Raw genomic sequence first — 18,544 nt, forward strand, 5'->3', positions numbered from 1 at the left:
ATTTGGAACTCATTTGCATAATGCCAAACTATGGTCCTCATTGGCTGCCGGTGAACAGCGTCTCTTTGCCCCGCCCCCAAACACTGTAGCGTATCTGAGACTGGAAGAGTTTGTGTTGTTCATGTGGAGAAGACGCTGTTTTCTGCTGACAAAGCAAATCCACTGTGATGAGATTGATACAGTAAAACTCACGCCATTGTTACTGTTCGTATCACTATGTATCCAGAGCTGAGATTCAGATATGATAATGAGCATTTGGTTTCTGACTTGAGCTGTAAGCGGTCGACCAATCACAGCAGACTGGGCCATCTGACCAATCAGAGTAGAGCAGGCTTTCGGAAAGGCGGGGTTTAAAGAGACCGAATCCTTGATTGAACCGTTTCAGACACTGAGAGTAATTATGAGAAAATGAAAGTGTTTTTGATCTTGGATGCGTGTAAACCTGTTGCAGGAGACTCCAAAACAACATTAGGAACCTTTAAAATAGCATAATAGGGGCACTTTAAAAATATGTAAAAGATGCTTTCTGTCGACAGATTAGATCCAACCTTTGTTGAAGATTTCAGACAGCGCCGCCAATACTTGCAAACACTCCAGAACTGTCAAATATTATCCTTATCTAGTAATCATTAATAGTTGTAACTGCTGCCTAACATATTTATTCTGTCTGTTTTACTGAGTTAATGCCCGAAGAGGTGTCCATTGTCAGGTATTAATGGACGATTGCGAGGCGCGGAGGACGGTTGCCTCCGCCGAAGTCCACCTGACAGTGGACACCTCGAAGGGCATTAACCCGCTTATACCATGGTCACTTGCCAAATAACACATTTTTAAAACATTACTTAATATTTTAATTAGTTTTACAATCTAAATCTAAAGTTTTTACAAACAATAACTTGGTTTCCCTGGTTACGCCTGACGGTTTAACCGGAGATAGTCCGCTCAGCTCGTAGAACGCTTCAGTTTACTGCCTGTTGCTATGGTTACTCACAGCTGATGTAGCCAGCGCATTTATTTATTAATTTCGAACGGTAAACAGTCAGTTCCACCAGAACTCCTTTACTAGGTGTCCTCTATCACTTTTTAACGGACACCCTGCAGCCAATCAGAATAGAGTATTCACCCAGACCATAGTATAAATGACATTAATAACTAACCACATAACGTATGAATATTATTGACATTACTTTGATACACTCATCACTGACTGATAACAGAATTGTAGCATTGAAACAAGTCGCTTTGAAACAGTGTGTATTGTAAAAAGCACTATACAAATTAAGTTATATTGAATTGAAGTTTACAGTTATGCGGAAGTCATGCATAAGTAAACATAAGTACAGATCATAGTTCATGGTTGATCTGATCTGCTCATTTCCTACAGGTGCAAATATCATACCTGTACTGCCGCCCAGCTGGCATTGACCGCATGTTCACCAAACGGTCCAAAACCTACAGAAACACAGAGAAACACAACCATATGGCACATGTAACTGTCTTATATATATATATATATATATATATATATATATATATATATATATATATATATATATATATATACACACACAGTATATACTTGATTCTGATTGGTCGAATGGTGTCAATCTACAGTCAAACATTTTGAATAATGACACTAAACTGAGTAACAGTTGAAGAAGAAATGAAGAACCAAATCAATATTTCCTGTCAATGTATTTATTTGGTAATTAGCCGTATGATCGGCAGAGTAATGTGCACTCAGCCAGTAATTATTACCCAATATTAAGAGCGAAACAAGACTTCTCGGCTTCGGATGACTGTACATTATCATCAACTTCTCTTTTATAACCGTTGCACCCTTTAAACTCAACATGCTGTCAGGACAAGCTGGAGTCCAGAGTCTAAGACTGGATTTAATAAGTAACTGCATATTTTTATCAGCTCCATCAGCAAAAAAAAGTAGTATTTAAATGTGCAATGATGATGGAGATCAGATGGTAAATTCCTTTTACTTTAATATATTATAGTACTGAATGATTATACTACAGTATATACAGTCATATACAACAAACATGATGATTATCATCAAGCTAAAACTATTAAAAACAAATTTGTTCATTTATATAAAGCTGAACCAAAATATAAATATTACATGGAAAATATCTGAACTAAACAAAGAAAAATCAGAAATGTTGCCTTGACTAATTGAAATATGTTTAACTTAAAGCAACATATAAATAAAAACTTAATAAAAAATTATAATTTATAAAACAATAATTGATAAAAATATTAATAAAAATAAAAATATATTATAATATTAACAATACTGAAATAACACTGACTCCAAACACTTCAAAGAATGCCATAGTAAAGTATTGTCGTAATGTCCAAACAAACATAATCGAACATATACATGGTAAATGTCCCAAAACAGTACTATGGTAAATATAAAAATTGAAAATTAAACGTTGTATTACCATGGTAAATGATAAAAACATGAGTATCGTAGACAGTAATAGTAAAATACATGGTATATCAACACAGTAACTGAAGACAAGACCAGGCAAGACAAGACGACACGAAAAGACAAGACAAGAAAACAAAACAAAAGAAAACAAAAGAGACGCAGACTCAGCTGTCACTAGAAAAACTCTTAAAACTAAAACAAAAACCACATGATCCATCAAAAACACTCCGTTTTCCGCTACCAAGACTTTCATCACAGTTTACCTGTCACGATCACCGTCTTCTTCTGGTCCATCACTGACAAACAAGCGAGTTTCGATCAAGAACCGAAGAATGACCATCAGATGAGATCTTCACAAACTGACATAAAGAACATCATGATCAACGACTCTTCCTCTCTTCCTCTCGGTCTGACCTGAGATCAGTGGTAATGGCGCACAACAGCGCCATCTGTTGCCTGGCTGTATTTACTCTCGGGAATCATTCAGTTACTAAAATAATATAAGCATAAAAAATATAAACAAATAAAAACCTATCACCACTTTATATAAATCCTCGAAGGTGATTATATAAATATGAATGTTGTACGTTTGTTTATTATCTTAATAATTATGTTGCCAAGACGGTAAAAATCCCATTGACTTACATTGACGGAATGTTCAAATGAGCCAAGACTGTTCAAACTCCAGCTGTCAAAATTCTAATTGAAACATCTATCTATCTATCTATCTATCTATCTATCTATCTATCTATCTCTGTCGTTCTATATCTTGCTAAATCATGTAGTAACATGCTAAAACGTGCTATTGTACATGAATTAGCACATTGCTAGCACGTTTCTAACATGAATTAAACGTGACTATATGTTAACATGATCTAAAACATTGTTAATTAGCATATTGTTTTAACACATTGCTAGCAGGATTTAGCACATTGCTAGCATGTTTTAGCATGTTGCTAGCATGATTTAGACTGACTGTACTATTGCCTTCTAACTTCAAGTTTTAAAAACTAGTTTCAAACTACTTCAAACTGAAAAACTTCAAGCTTTTACAATTAAAACTCCTTCAAACGTTCTGTCTTGGCAAACTTTTCTATCTAGCTGAATATTACCATGCACTTTACAGTGCTGTTAAATAAAGTTAGGCAGGAACAAAATGGCACCGAGGCATTTATTTCTCCAAAATAATTCTTGCCCTTTAGAATAATATTTGCCTAAACATACATCAATAAAGCATGCATGGACCTGCTTTATTGTGGAGTGATTGGTGGTTTAGACATGTGTGCCAACACCCATAACTGAGATCTGGCCCAAACCTGTTTGTTTAAGCCGGTCCCTGTATCTTTAAAAGAATGGCTTCCCATTGTTTATACTTTAATCAGCAGAAGTTCTTTCAGGCTGAGATGATGCTAAACACAGGAAGTGAGGAGGTGGAGACACACATATATGCAGGAAATTCATTGAAAATGAATGCCAACAAGATATATCATATAAAGTGCTGAATAGGGATCTTTTGATGGTCATACACAGATCTTTGACAGGTAATTCCTTGAGGAGAATTTTAGTCAAGAATCAATCTGCTCATATATATATATATATATATATATATATATATATATATATATATATATATATATATATATATAGCCTATTTATTTATTTAAATGGGGCATTTTTAAGGGAGGCAGTGTCTCCTCAAAGAAACTGGATGAGAAAATAATCGATTTTACAAAAATAAAACAACGCAAACATTACAAAATGTGACATTAAAAAACTGTAAGTCACTCATTTTCTAAAGTAACACTGTCCAACAGCGACACCCGTAGATGAAGTTATGCATCTCTCTTGCCTCCCTTGAGCCCGTTGAGTTTTAAAGTCCCCCTGCAGATGATAATTGTATCCTTTAAAACTCATCTTTGATCACCAAAATTACATATTTAAAGTTTTTTCCTGTGAAAAAAAGTCTTCATGCCTTAAAATAGCTTGAATGTAACTCGACACCCTTGCCTCATTTAGTAGTCTATAAGTGATTCTATGAATATGCTAATTAGCCCCGCCTCCACTCATAAAAATACTGCTCAATGGTGTCGCTCTTTACAAGGTCGGACACATAACGTAATTAATATGATTTGCCTTTTGCTTGACTATCAAACAGTTAATAATGTGTTGCTAATGTTACACAAACCATGTTCCCATTCGCATCTCAGAGTCAGACAGCTGCTTTCTAACAATCAGCATCCTTAGACTTAGACACGCTTTGAACAACTCAGAACATCAGTGGAAAAAGGCATTTAGTTCATCACAACATCGTAATATACATCATACACCCGCTATATTTCTAAATCTACCAGATTTACGCGGGATAACCTGTCTCTCCAGACTCCCCTGCTAGTTTGCTGTTAATGATATGCTAAAGCCCGCCCCCTCGTGACCTGATTGGTTACAAGGTAGTTTGTGACGTCAGAAACACCAGCGATTTCAAAGCGTGTTTTTGAGACTGTCTTTGGTTCACTGCAGTTTTAAAGAGGAAATACTCAGCAATGGTGTCGACTTATGAATTTACACATGGTTTGTCTTAAAGCACATTAAAAACACCACATAGACACATAAACAACATTAAAAACTTTATTTTCACCACAGGGGGACTTTAACAGACCACCTAAAGCGAGCGCAGGGTTTGGTGGGGGGGTAATTGAGAATGAATGGGGGGAAAGTCACGTGAGAGGAGGCAATGCCTCCATCGCGCTATGATTGGATATGATCGTTATGATTGGATATGATTGGTTCGTGCAATAAATCCCGCCTCTTGTTTCTGTGCACGTTCTCGAATCGGCCTGAATGAAGTTAATGATGGCGTTAAAAAGTAAGTAAATAACTCATCCACAGTTATCACCGCTTTATGTCACGTCAAAATCAAACCTTAGTTTAGTGAGCAAAAAGCTTGAGGAAGTTAAAGGTATCTTCATGTCTGTGACCAGTGAGTACAAGCTTGATGACTGCTAAAAATAAGAGGACTATGTATATATATGTATATATATATATATAGGGGTGTGACGATACCCTCATGTCACGATTCGATATAGGCCTATATCACGATACGATATTATTGCGATACTCCAAGAATGATAAAAGGTTAACAAAAAATGTACTGTTGATTAAAATGCCAAATTTGATATTACACTGTGTGTGTAAATGAATAGACTTGGTGCTGGAAACCCAATGTACAGGACAACAGAGACACCAGAGTAAAAATATTGATGATTCTGAAGCTGAAAATACAGAATTATTTTAGATGAATATGCTTTACTCTGTCACTGACTAGATATATTTAAAATAACATCGGGCACTTTTTACAAAAATATTCCCCCATTGCATTATTATACATTATATATAGTAGTTTAATGTAGTACTGACACTAAAACTCTGAAAACGTAAAATTTTTTCCTCACACAGTAATCTTTATTTTGGGTGAACTATCCACAATACATATTGTCACAATCAATAAAACATATCGTGAGACGACATATTGTTATACACCCCTAAAATTTACACACACATATGTATGTTTATAAAGTAAAAACGTTGTTTTTGACTAAACAATAATGGCTTGCAGTGTGTGCATAACTATCTTATTTTTTCCTCATCCGTTGCTGGTAAAAATCAGTCTGTTCTTCTTCTTCTTCCACCCACTCATGCTCTGCACATCTTCACCCCCGCTTCATTCACCTGCCTCTGCGTCAGAGCCCATGTCAGTGTTGCCATGGCAACGGATGATGATGATGATGATGATGATGATGCTTCTATTCTCTGATGCAGTCGGTCTATAGACGTCATCATCGCCTCCCATTCAGATCTGCGCATTTATCCACGCTCTTCTTTCTCAGTCTCACCGCCTGCAGTGTTATTTATAGAAATCCACACAGCAGCTAATTCAATTCATGAATGCAATTTAACTTCAAAGCATCTTCACGTCCCTCAAGATTAGGATTTCTAAATAAAGTTGTCATGTTCCCTTCCCTTCATTAAGTGATATTTGTCCAGTGGCAGAAAACAAAATGCTATGCAACAACGTTTTGTTTGCAACTATTTATATTTTGCATACATTATGCAGCAGAAATGCATATGCAATAAACTAGTTAACACAAGCTTAAAACGTATGGGAAATAAAAGAAATATGTTTGACAAATCCACATTTCGTCTAATATGAAGTGAGTTTTGACATCAACTGTGTTCAAAATCACAACCAAAATCTTGGTTATAATTACAACTAAGATTTTAAATGCATTTAAAAGCTAATTATTTGGAGTATCTTCTTTCATAAGTATGGAAATAACAGATATTCATTATGTCATATATCTGAAAACATTAAAATACTCTTCATGTTGCTAATATATTATTATAATATATTCTTCGTATGACCCATGACTTATGCAACTAAGTGCAAAATCTATAAAAAATATATGTTAAAACATAATGTTTCAACAGTATAGCCTGTGTTTATTATCCAGCATATACTTTTAGGTCGGACAATAAAACTATAAATGCTTATGAATTGCGTAATGCTTACAAGAGAGATGAAAGTCTGCAAGTGCACACAAATAAATTAAAATAAGCCTTTTTTTATTGTTTTATTTATGCATTTCGATGAACTGAGTAATCCTTACATATTATTCAAATTAAGAATTAAGAATTTTAAATTAGTAAAAAAAACTAGAGCTTAATAAAACACTTAAATGTAAATAATAATAATAATTTATGAATACGAACCAAAGTAAATGGTTATTTCACTCATTTTATTAAGATTTACACAAAATGTTTTATTAAACTCTAGGTTTGTTTTTTACTCATTTAAAATTCTTAATACATAATATGTAAAGATTATTCAATGGAATTTTACCATTAATCAAAATGCATAAATCTTGAAAAAAGGCTTATTTTAATTTATTTGTGTGCACTTGCAGACTTTCATCTCTCTTGTAAGCATTATGCAATTTATAAGCATTTATAGTTCTATTGTCTGACCTAAAAGTATGTTGGATAATATACACAGGCTATTGAAACATTATGTTTCATAAACATTTTTATAGTGTAGCCAATATCCTTTTCACATCAGTTTCAGCACTTTTGCATAAATATTGGGGGGAAAAAAAGCTACGTTTTGATTGTGGCTGTGCATTTATAGGCCTACATTTAAATATCTAGTATATATTTAAAGAGTATATTATGTACAGTGGGATCAACAAGTCTGGGCAAAACTGGGACACCAGAAACCTGTAAATAAATAAAGTTTTAAGACTTGGACTCATAAAAGACTCGTAAAATGAATAGGAAATATTCATATCTCTATTTCAAACGACACGAGTGTGGATTATTCCATCAGATAAAAAAGCTAGAGTGGAACTGGAACACTTGATCAAGCGTACAAAGACCTTCAACATGTTCAAAAATAAGGGAACATTTTCTACCAGCCAGGCTTGCCTTGTTTCCCCACCCTCGCGCGCTCTCTACGTTCGCTATGACATCAACCCACAATGCACCGCACTGTTTGCCCGTTTACTCGCCGTCTCTGTGGCGACAGCGGCGAGCGCCGCCCCTTTATGCAAATGAAACCGGAAGAAAACGTCATCTTTGGCCAATCTGAGCGTTCTAAAGTGACATAATGGAATTTTTAGGGATAGAAAACTTGCAAATGCGTACTGACGCCCATAGAGAACACCTCTCGCGCAAGGGAGAAACAACAATATCGTAAAACAATACCATAAATCGATCAAGGGAATAAAAATAAACGTTGGAGGAAATACTTGTTCGATCAAATGAGTCGTTTGGACACCCTTCACTGGGTGTAGTAGGATGGGAACAAGCCTTTACCCAGACGAGGATATCCAAGGAATATCAAGCATTATGATGAAGAAAGACATGAGTTTGAACCTAGACGACCAGAATAGCTCGAATCTCAAGCCAGATTTGAGAGATGCCGAGGGGATTCTTAATTCACCCGATCTGGGGCTCCTCAAACTGGCTTCTCCAGAGCTGGAAAGGCTGATTATTCAGTCAAACGGGATGGTGACCACCACACCGACCTCGCAGTTCGTCTACCCGAAGTCGGTAAGCGACGAGCAGGAGTTCGCGGAGGGATTCGTCAAAGCCCTGGAGGACCTTCACAAGCAGAACCAGCTGAACGGTGGACCGTGTGTTCCACCGACGCTTAACCGACTCACGAGCAGCTCTAACCTCGCCTTGCCCACGGACCTGCCCGTGTATACGAACTTAAACGCGTACGGAAGTACGACGGTGAACTATTCAACGGACACGATCCCGTTCCCTCCGCCGCCGCCCGCGCACCCAATGGCGACGCAACAACCGCAAAAGGACGAACCGCAAACCGTTCCGGACATGCAAAGCTTCGGAGACAGTCCTCCGCTCTCCCCCATCGACATGGACACGCAAGAGCGCATAAAGGCCGAGAGAAAGAAGCTGCGCAACCGGATCGCCGCCTCCAAATGCCGCAAGAGGAAACTCGAGCGGATTTCCCGGTTGGAGGACAAAGTGAAATCCCTGAAGAACCAGAACACGGAGCTCGCGTCCACGGCGAGCGTGCTGAGAGAGCAAGTGGCGCAGTTAAAACAGAGAGTGATGAACCACGTCAATAACGGCTGTCAGTTGCTGCCTAATCAAGTTCAAGCTTATTAATAATAATAAAAAAGACAGTTGGGAACTTTATTGGGACAAACTACTTCGTCACAACTGCGTCTTTAACGGACAGCTCTGTCGCTTAGTCACGTGATACTGCCCTGTCAATCATCTTGTCAGTTAAAATCCTCCACATACACATTTTTTTTATTTAATTTCCTATCGTTTTGGAGAGAAACGTAGTCACGTTGATATGTCGTGGGTCTTTCATGTGTTCGCAATTTGCATAATTATGCATATGACCAAACGGATCCTTTACAGAAGTTCACAATGTTGGTGCAGATTAAATATAATGTGGATAACATTGAATACATATATTTTCATCAGGTTAGATACTGGTCAAACCCCTTTATCTAAACCTCTCTGCTTAACCGTCAGACTCGCACACCCGCCATGTTTGTAGTTTTTAACACTTTTTATTGGTGTTTGTAGTTCTAATCGAATCCTCGATCTCGGATTCTGACCGGAAAAAGTAGATCTGGGTATTTTTTGGAATACTCATTTCAACATACTACGATTTGGGACACACTAATTCTAATTTCGAATGCTATTTAGGACGGATAGTATTACATTTAAATTAAACCGTTGTTTAATTAAGCTAATTCACAAAGCGTCATGCTTTGTTATGCAATGAGACTAGCGATTGTGCGCAGTGATACGGCGAACATTGTTTCGCGTCGGTCTCATATTATAGCGAGTGATCAATCTTCACCCAGGACTGGAAATATATCTAAATATATCTGTTTGATTGGACAAGCAGTATAACGTTTTCCTAAAATGTCACTGGAAAGTTCGCTCCAAGTATCAACCAGATGTGTGTTGTTTGGTAGCACCAGACGCTCTATCCTGTTTCGGTTTCTTTTGGAGCTATTTTCGTTGCTTTTATTATAATAATGTATATTATTTTCGTTAAACCGTCATAAAGAGCCACCATTCCGCCAAAATATATAGTCCCTGACATGACAGAATGTTGCAATGCAACGGAATTAAGGATTGTGCGATTGTATGCTGTTTTGCATCATATTTTAGCGATTGATCAATCATCCAGGACCGGAACTATATCTTTTTTTTATTTCATATCTATTTTTGATTGGACAAGCAGCGTTCCTAAAGTTTTCCTAAAACATAACTTGAAAGTTCCCTCTTTGTATCAGTCCACTGTCAGTCTGTGCGTTGCTTGGCAACACGATTGTGTTTTGGTTTCTTTTGGAACTAGTTTCGGTGCTTTGATATTTTATTAAATTGTTATTATAATAATTGCAGTCATTCCGATAAAAATAAATACAGTCCCAGACTTGACTGAATGTTGCTATGCAACAAAACAAATGTTTCTGATATGCTAAAAGGTGCTTTGTATGGAAAATTGATTTTGCCATGGAATAAAGAAATTTAAAAGATAATTGCGACTTTTTATCTCGCAATTCTTACTTTTTTTCCCGCAATTACGAGTTTATATCTCACAATTCTGACTGTTTTTGGCAATTCTATTTTTCTCGCAATTGCGCGTTTATATCTTGCAATTCTGACTTATTTTTTTCTTGCAATTCTATTTTTTCTCGCAATTCTGACTTTTCTTGCAATTGTGAGTTTATATCTCGAAATTCTTTTCCTGCAATTATGAGTTTATATCTCGCAATTCTGACATTTTTTTTTTAGCAAATTCTAACTATTTTTCTCACAATTGCGGGTTTATATCTCGCAATTCTGACTATTTTTCTCTCAATTACGAGTTTATATCTCACAATGTTTACAATTTTCTCTCGCGATTCTGACTTGATTCTTACAATTGTGAGTTTAAATCTCGCAATTCTATTTTTCTCGCAATTGCGAGTTTTTTTAATCTCACGATTAATTTTTTTTTTTCAATTCTGACTTTTTTCCTCACAATTGCGAGTTCATATCTCGCAAGTCTGACTATTTTCTCGCAATTGCGAGTTTATATCTCACACTTCTGAGGAAAAAAAAGATATAATTGTGAGATAAAAAGTCGCAATAACCTTTTTTTATATGTTTTATTCAGTGGCGAAATCAAGCCTCCATAGTTTTGCTTCATACCTGTTTCTCTATGTTATATTAGCACTACTGGAACGCTGCATTGACCAATCGTGTTTTGTATTTTTTTAACTATAAATATATTTAGGCCTTTTACAACAGTTAGTTCTGGTACACTAATTGGATCACACTAGCAGTCTAGTGAGTATTTATAAGAGCACTGAATTCATTTCACTTGCACTGTATCACTAGCATATTGACAGTTCTCACCTGATCCAGAGGACTTTTTCTGGAACCATTTTCTTCGGCAGAGCAACAACCAACAAAAAAAAATGTTTGATACTCAATATGAAGAGTTGTATACAAGCAATATCACATTGCAGTGCATCAAACCTCACAGTGCTCAGTGATGGAGTGTATTGAAACAGCAGCCTGGGAGTGTAATGATTTCATATCATGTGGATGTGATGAAGTCAGTCAGCTAACTGTGTGTTAGCGAACAGCTAACATTATTCTATCACTGCTTGACATGTCAAGTCAACTACCCATTTACTGATGCATAAAGGTCACACAACTGATGATCTCACCCTTCCAGTGACCATTCATTCTCGTTGAACTGTTGAAGCGGACACTACAGGTGCTGATGTATAATATGTTTACAATATTTTGTAGCAAATGGACTCGCGGAAGCAATTATGCTACATCATTTGATCTCATGAGAGAAGATCTAAGCAGCTGTACTTTTTTTGCATGCTCGAGACAAGCTCAAAATGAGTGCAACCAAACACAACAAAGATGTCATGCATGTACGCTTCATGTTTAAGGCCTTATCTGACGACAAGCTCTTATTAATCAACGACTGTATCTATTTTATATACAACTATTCACACGATGTCTTATTTTATGCTCTTTTGGATTTTACGTGTGTCGTGCTGTAAATGTAAACTTTCCACCTGTCACGTGTCCTGTACTGCCTTCATACGTTCCTAGTGTGATGATGTGTACATTAATGTCATTAAACCCGTTCAATTCACTTGTTAAATTATATATTTGTGGCAATTTTATACCCCCTCTGTTCATGCATACATATATAGACCTAGTCGGATTTAAACGTTTGTAGAAAAGTTCGAAACTGCGTCCTCTAGTGGTCTAGGCTTAGTACAACAACTAGTAAATAGTAAAACTCGACTTACAAGTACACTAAATATGCAGCAAGTAAATGCATGGATGCATGCTATAAGAAGAGGCATCATATGTGCATTTGTATTATAAAGCACAACCCACTGTCACGGTTTTATTTCAATTTTTATTTTTAGCCCAATAAAACGTTCAAATGAACTACTGAACATCAAAACCCACACTGTAAAAACAATTATGACCATTATGGCAACATATGTTTTTGCATAACTCGTCAAAATAAGTTAAGTCCCCCTGTGGTGAAAATCCAGCTTTTAATGTTGTATATGTGTCTATGTGGTGTTTTTAATGTGCTTTAAGACAAACCATGTGTAAACTCATAAGTCGACACCATTGCTGAGTATTTCCTCCTTAAAACTGCAGTGAACCAAAGACAGTCTCAAAAACACGCTTTGAAATCGCTGGTGTTTCTGACGTCACAAACTACCTTGTAACCAATCAGATCAACGTGTGATCGTCAGCCAGTGGATCTCTGAGCTGAGTGAGTGAGTGGAGGCGGGGCTCAGTTGCATATTCATAGAGTTCATGTCAACATATTGATGTCGATTCTATACATTCAAGCTATTTTAAGGCATGACAAATTTTTTTTAAAGAAATGTCATTTTGGTGATCAAAGGTGAGTTTTAAGGAATAAAATGATTGACTACAGTGGGACTTTAATAAATTTTTTACAAGTTATACAAGATTCAACTCATTTTTTAAGTTAATGTAATTTAAGTTGAAATGACTTAAACATCCAAGTTGATTGTACTTAAAAATTTAAGACAGCAACTATTTTGTTTTTTACACCGCACAATGCTATTTTAACGTTCAATACTGATGATTAATCAAGTAGCAGACAGAATGAATTCATGTCCATATGTATACTGTGTTGGGTAAGTTACCGTACTCTTAAAAAAAAGTAATTACTAGCTTAATTACTTCTGCAACAGTCTAATTAGATTATATTAGTATTGCATTACTTATTACTAATTACTTTCTATAAAGCCCATATCAACCTCAACCAGTTGAACAATACAAGGATACATTAAAAAGCTATTTTAATTCTTTTAAATAAATAATATAAAATTGTATAAATTATTCTTGAATTGAGTATTTAAAGAGAGAAAGTTGCATACAAAAAAACAAACAAATTTTAACATTAGACATTACATTTTGGTTTAATTCTATACAGTATTTAATGCATTTACATCAGAAGTAACTGTAATTAAATTACAGAAAATTAAGAGTAATCTTTTTCAAGGGAAAGGTAATTAAACTAGAGTTACTCTTATCTTGTGTTTGGTGGAAATGTTCACAAAAGAGAGTATAGAACAAATGTGGCAGGAAAACAGATGTTATACTGTCAGAATTAAGCCTTTTTTTTTACTGTGAAGTTGACAAAGTATATTATATTACTGCGTTAATGCAGTATGTTCTTTGTCCAGTAGGGAGAGACCAACACCATATCATATTTGGTTTCCCTGCCTACAACATTTGATTTACACTCTCTTTTGTGAAGCTTTCCACCAAACACAATAGATAGAGAAGAGTATTGACTGGTGAACCGGCTGTGAATGAGCTCAATTGCCCAGAAAGGGTATAGCAGAAGCTCTTACATTGTTTGCTGTTATTTCACATCTCATTACGTCAAAGGTTTCTGAGCTTATGATGACACCTAGTTAAAACATCAGCCTTTAGTTCAGCCGCAGCGTGACAGAAATCACTTAACCAGAAAAAGCACATTTTATTTGTTTTCATGGCAATATGTGCTTTTTGTCCTGTTGTTCGGACATGAACTTGCTGGCCTGGAGTTAATGCATCCAAGCATTCAAGACTTTCAGTGGAGCTCCATCCGATTATTATGTGCGTTTACTGAAGTTATTCCTGAAACGGCCACCTGTCAAAGCCAAATACACAGATGAATTCATTTAAACAATGGCATGACCCTCGCTAGACAATAGAAACTACATGCCCAAAAGATAAACAAAGAAGGAAAGACTAAATGCTTGCAGTATTTCACGGTTACAATATTTAATATGTCGGTTACACTTTATTTTAAGGTGTCACGGTTACAGTGTAATTACATATTTAAGTACTGAGTAATGTTAAGCAACTACATGTACTTACTATAGGGTTCGGGTAGGATTAGGGTTTGGTTGAGGGTTAGTTGCATGTAATTATGCATCATTTACTGTTATTACTACGGTAAGTACATGTGACAAATGTAACAAGGACACTGTAAAATAAAGTGTTACCAATATATCTTACAATATGTAATAATGAAAAGCATTTGACTTCATATTAGTGATATGTAGTTTGACATGCTTTCTGAATCTTGCTGTTTTGAACGTTTTTATATCAAATTATATAAAGTGCACCTATTATGCTATTCTAAAGGCTTGTTTTGTAGTCTCCTACAACAGGTTTACATGCATCCAAGGTCAAAAAACACTTTAGTAGTCTCATAATATCCATTGCCGCATCAGCTCTTTTCTCTCAGTGTCTAAAAAGGTTCAATCAAGGATTCAGTCTCTCTAAACCCCGCCTTTCTCAGAGCTGCTCTGCTCTGATTGGTCAGACGGCCCAGTCTGTTGTGATTGGTCTACTCTGCTCTGAAACGCTGATTAGCATATCTGAGTCTCAGCTCTTGATACACGCAGTGGCTGTTTCCATCCAAAGTTGCATATTTAACTTATGCGCAAAATTTAAATATTGCGTAAAACATTTGCAAATAAAGCAGCATTTCCATCCCATACGTCACTTGATTTTAGAATCACCAAACCAACATTTGAGATGCTGTGATACGATTGGTCCGCTGGTTAGTCCAGTTATCCAATCACAGCCTCTGCTGAGGCAAAGTTATTGTTGCTCATTGAGGGATTTATTCGGTTAATGTGTTTTTCCATTGTAGTTTATGTGTATGTCTTCTTAACCCTTTATAAGGCACTCATTGAAATATTTGGAAATTCTAATTTTTAACCTCAGAAAGCTAATGGGGGATGTTAAAACATTTTTAAAAAAACGACAAAATTCTCAATTTTTTTCATCTTTGCATTGCAAATCAAGGTCAATGAAGTTACCATATATGAGCACTTGCCTGTCTAGGGTAAAATAAATTACAGAGAGTGAATAAAAAATAAAAAATGACACAAACACACACAAACTGCAAGGAACATTTATTTATTATAGGCACAAACTGCAAGGAACATTTATTTATTATAGGCACAAACTGCAAGGAACATCTATTTAGAGACATCTCTGTCTTGAGGTACTGATACTGGCATCTTGTGGAGGGTGCTCTGGGAGTATGGGGTCCGGGGCCCTTTCCTAAGGGCTATCCGGTCCCTGTAGGAGCAGGAGCTTGGTTCGCATTGCCGGCAGTAAGTCAGACTTGTTCCCGGTGCATGTTGGACTCCGGCAGGGCTGCCCTTTGTCGCCGGTTCTGTTCATAATTTTTATGGACAGAATTTCTAGGCGCAGCCAGAGGCCGGAGGGTTTCAGGTTTGGGGACCACACGATTTCATCTCTGCTCTTTGCGGATGATGTTGTCGTGCTGGCCCCATCAGACCAGGACCTCCAGCATGCACTGGGACGGTTTGCAGCCGAGTGTGAAGCGGCTGGGATGAGAATCAGCACCTCCAAATCCGAGGCCATGGTCCTCAGTCGGAAAAGGGTGGCTTGCTCACTTCAGGTTGGTGGAGAGCTCCTGCCTCAAGTGGAGGAGTTCAAGTATCTTGGGGTCTTGTTCACGAGTGAGGGAAGGCTAGAACGGGAGATTGAAGACGGATCGGTGCAGCTTCTGCAGTAATGCGGTTGATGTACCGGTCTGTCGTGGTGAAGAAGGAGCTGCCAGGCGAAGCTCTCGATTTTCCGGTCGATTTTACGTTCCTACTCTCACCTATGGTCATGAGCTTATATTTGCTCATAATTGTGTTTTATCACAAACCAATATTCAGTAATTAAAATCAATTCACACAGTACTAGGCCTCACACGAACAATAAGCACCTGTGTATGCCATTTAACTATAATTTAAAAAACATACATTCATAAGGCATATGTCTAAAAATGGACACTTGCTAGTCTTAGGTAAACGGGGCATATGATCAAATATGGTGCATTTAGTTTTCAGCCAAACATTAAGCAAATTTTTACAAATGCTATGCAAATAACAACAATCTTAATCTTTAACACAACTATTCAACCAAATAATTTATGAGTTACATCAACTTACCATGTTTAGTTACGATGTTATTACTATAGCTGTGGGAGAAGCCAGGTTCAAAAAAGCAATATTTTTGATTTCTGCAAGATGGCTGTGTTTAAGGTGCTCCAGGCCACTGCTGATTGGTCAGATGCCTTGATGTCAATATCTGTCAGATAGCTTGATCTCCCCTGATTGGCTGAGAGCAAACCACATGACTCTAACACTCCAAATGGAGCAGGGGGAGGGCATTTTGAATGTGTGCGGAAGTGACTAAATATGGTTACTTGCCCCATAAAGGGTTTAATGGATAAAAAATAGTTTTTTATACACATTTTTAGGATTTATGCACTTCTTAGCGTTTCCATCCAGCCAATGAAGATCATAGGATAGAATTATGCTAATTTGTTACAGTTCAGAATCGCTTTTTTCTTTTAGGAGACAATGGGCCCTATTTTAACGATCTGAAACGCAAGTATCAAGCGGGAAACGAAAGTAACTTTGTGGGCGGATCTCGGGCGCTGTTGCTATTATACCGGCGGGATAACCCGACGCAAATCTAAAATGTGTTGGTCTGAAGTAGCTTCATTACTCATAGGTGTGGTTTGGGCGTAACGTGAAATAAACCAATCAGAGCGATATCTCACATTCCCTTTAAGAGCAGGCGTGCTTGTTCCATGGCGGATTGCTATTATAACGGCGGATTTGCCAGGAGCGGTTCACAGCCGAGGAGACCGACGTTCTCGTCAGGGCCGTAAAACACAGAGAAGTGACATTGGGGATGGAGAAACACACCCAAATTAGCTTCGGTTAAACAGGCGTATGATAATTTGGGTAAATGTGTAAGCTAGATTTATGCCTATTTTTTCACATCTTCATGAAATCAACAATGATTTCCCTTGTGTGTTAATATTTTTCCTTGTAATAATGTAAGATTTGCAAAAATGAAAACTGCTGCGTCTGTGTAGATGAGAGAAGCAAAGTGTATGTGCGTTGTGCACACGCTACATTATGGCCAAGCATGCGCCCTTAAAATAGCATCTGAATAACACGCGCCACTGACTTTAGACGAGGTTTCTCCTGGTCTGTGGCGGAATTGTTTTCTGAAACTGCAAAATAGCACCAGGGAACGTTTGCGCCGGAACACGCCTCCTCTTTTCGCTGAACCGCCCCCGGGAGCGCAAGTTCATTCCCTAATTTACCGACGTGCGTCTGTGGAGGGAAAAGTCCGCTGTGCGTCTGGTGCAAAATAGGAATGATACATGCGTCGCTGTAAAAAGTAAATTGTGCTGGGTGCAAGATAGGGCCCAATAACTCCATTTATCTGCACTTTGATCTTTGAAACTTTGCAGACCTTTTACAATCACAAACAGCTTTATTACACAACTTTTTGGAAAAATAGCCAAAAATCTATTGGATATTAGATTTCATCATATGGAAAAGGATATCAGATTTTCTCATTATTTTTCTAAGATAAATGAATGGATAATTGCCAGTGTTCTTGGAAATCAGTTTGAAAATATTATCTTTACAATTCCAATTAACTTTAAACTTTTTCCTAAACTAAATAAAATAATTGGTATCTGTACATCTGTTATGGCCCTGGTTACATACACATCACATGACACTGGCCTCGTTTACACGGCAGGTCTTGATGCCCAATTCTGATTTGTTACCTTTATCCGATTTCTTTGACCGTCCGTTTACACGTTCTTTCAACTGTGACCCATATCCGGTCACATGCCACTGAGTGTAAAACGCGAAAGGCGAAGCTTGAATTTCCAGGTTTGTCCCTCTTTGGCGAATGTATTTTCAAGATGGAGGCGCAACAAGGCTGCCGCCAGTCGAGAGACTCGCTCGTATGTATTCTAAATGGCAGATTCTACGCTTACGAGAATACTTGATTAGTTGGTAGAAGTAATTACGCATTAATGAGCACATATCATTTTGAAAGAACAAAGTGTTTTTTGCTAAGAATCAACTTAAAGAAATGACACAGTGTAGCTTTAACAATGATCAAATAAACTATAAA

The 18,544-nt window shown here is 37.0% G+C and overlaps 3 protein-coding genes across 3 annotated transcripts in view; 1 reads left to right on the forward strand and 2 right to left on the reverse strand.

The window, feature by feature from the left end:
* pgpep1 (pyroglutamyl-peptidase I) overlaps positions 1 to 2,865 on the reverse strand; it is a 16,360-nt gene extending 13,495 nt beyond the window's left edge. The window contains exons 1-2 of the mRNA XM_084411682.1: positions 2,713 to 2,865; positions 1,400 to 1,452 (exon numbers count right to left, since the gene is read on the reverse strand). Of these exons, the coding sequence (XP_084267808.1) occupies positions 1,400 to 1,452; positions 2,713 to 2,743 (84 nt within the window). The 5' untranslated portion in view covers positions 2,744 to 2,865. The remainder of the gene's footprint in view (positions 1 to 1,399; positions 1,453 to 2,712) is intronic.
* Positions 1 to 18,544, reverse strand: part of LOC311292270 (lipoprotein lipase) — a 632,457-nt gene that overhangs the window by 219,542 nt on the left and 394,371 nt on the right. The window lies entirely within an intron of this gene.
* Positions 7,796 to 12,999, forward strand: jund (JunD proto-oncogene, AP-1 transcription factor subunit). Its single transcript, XM_084411522.1, has one exon. It carries the CDS (start codon positions 8,300 to 8,302, stop codon positions 9,137 to 9,139), a length of 840 nt encoding a protein of 279 aa, XP_084267648.1. The 5' UTR covers positions 7,796 to 8,299; the 3' UTR covers positions 9,140 to 12,999.

The sequence above is a fragment of the Rutilus rutilus genome (genome assembly GCF_951802725.1).
Source record: "Rutilus rutilus genome assembly, chromosome: 6".
NCBI classification, from domain to species: domain Eukaryota; kingdom Metazoa; phylum Chordata; class Actinopteri; order Cypriniformes; family Leuciscidae; genus Rutilus; species Rutilus rutilus.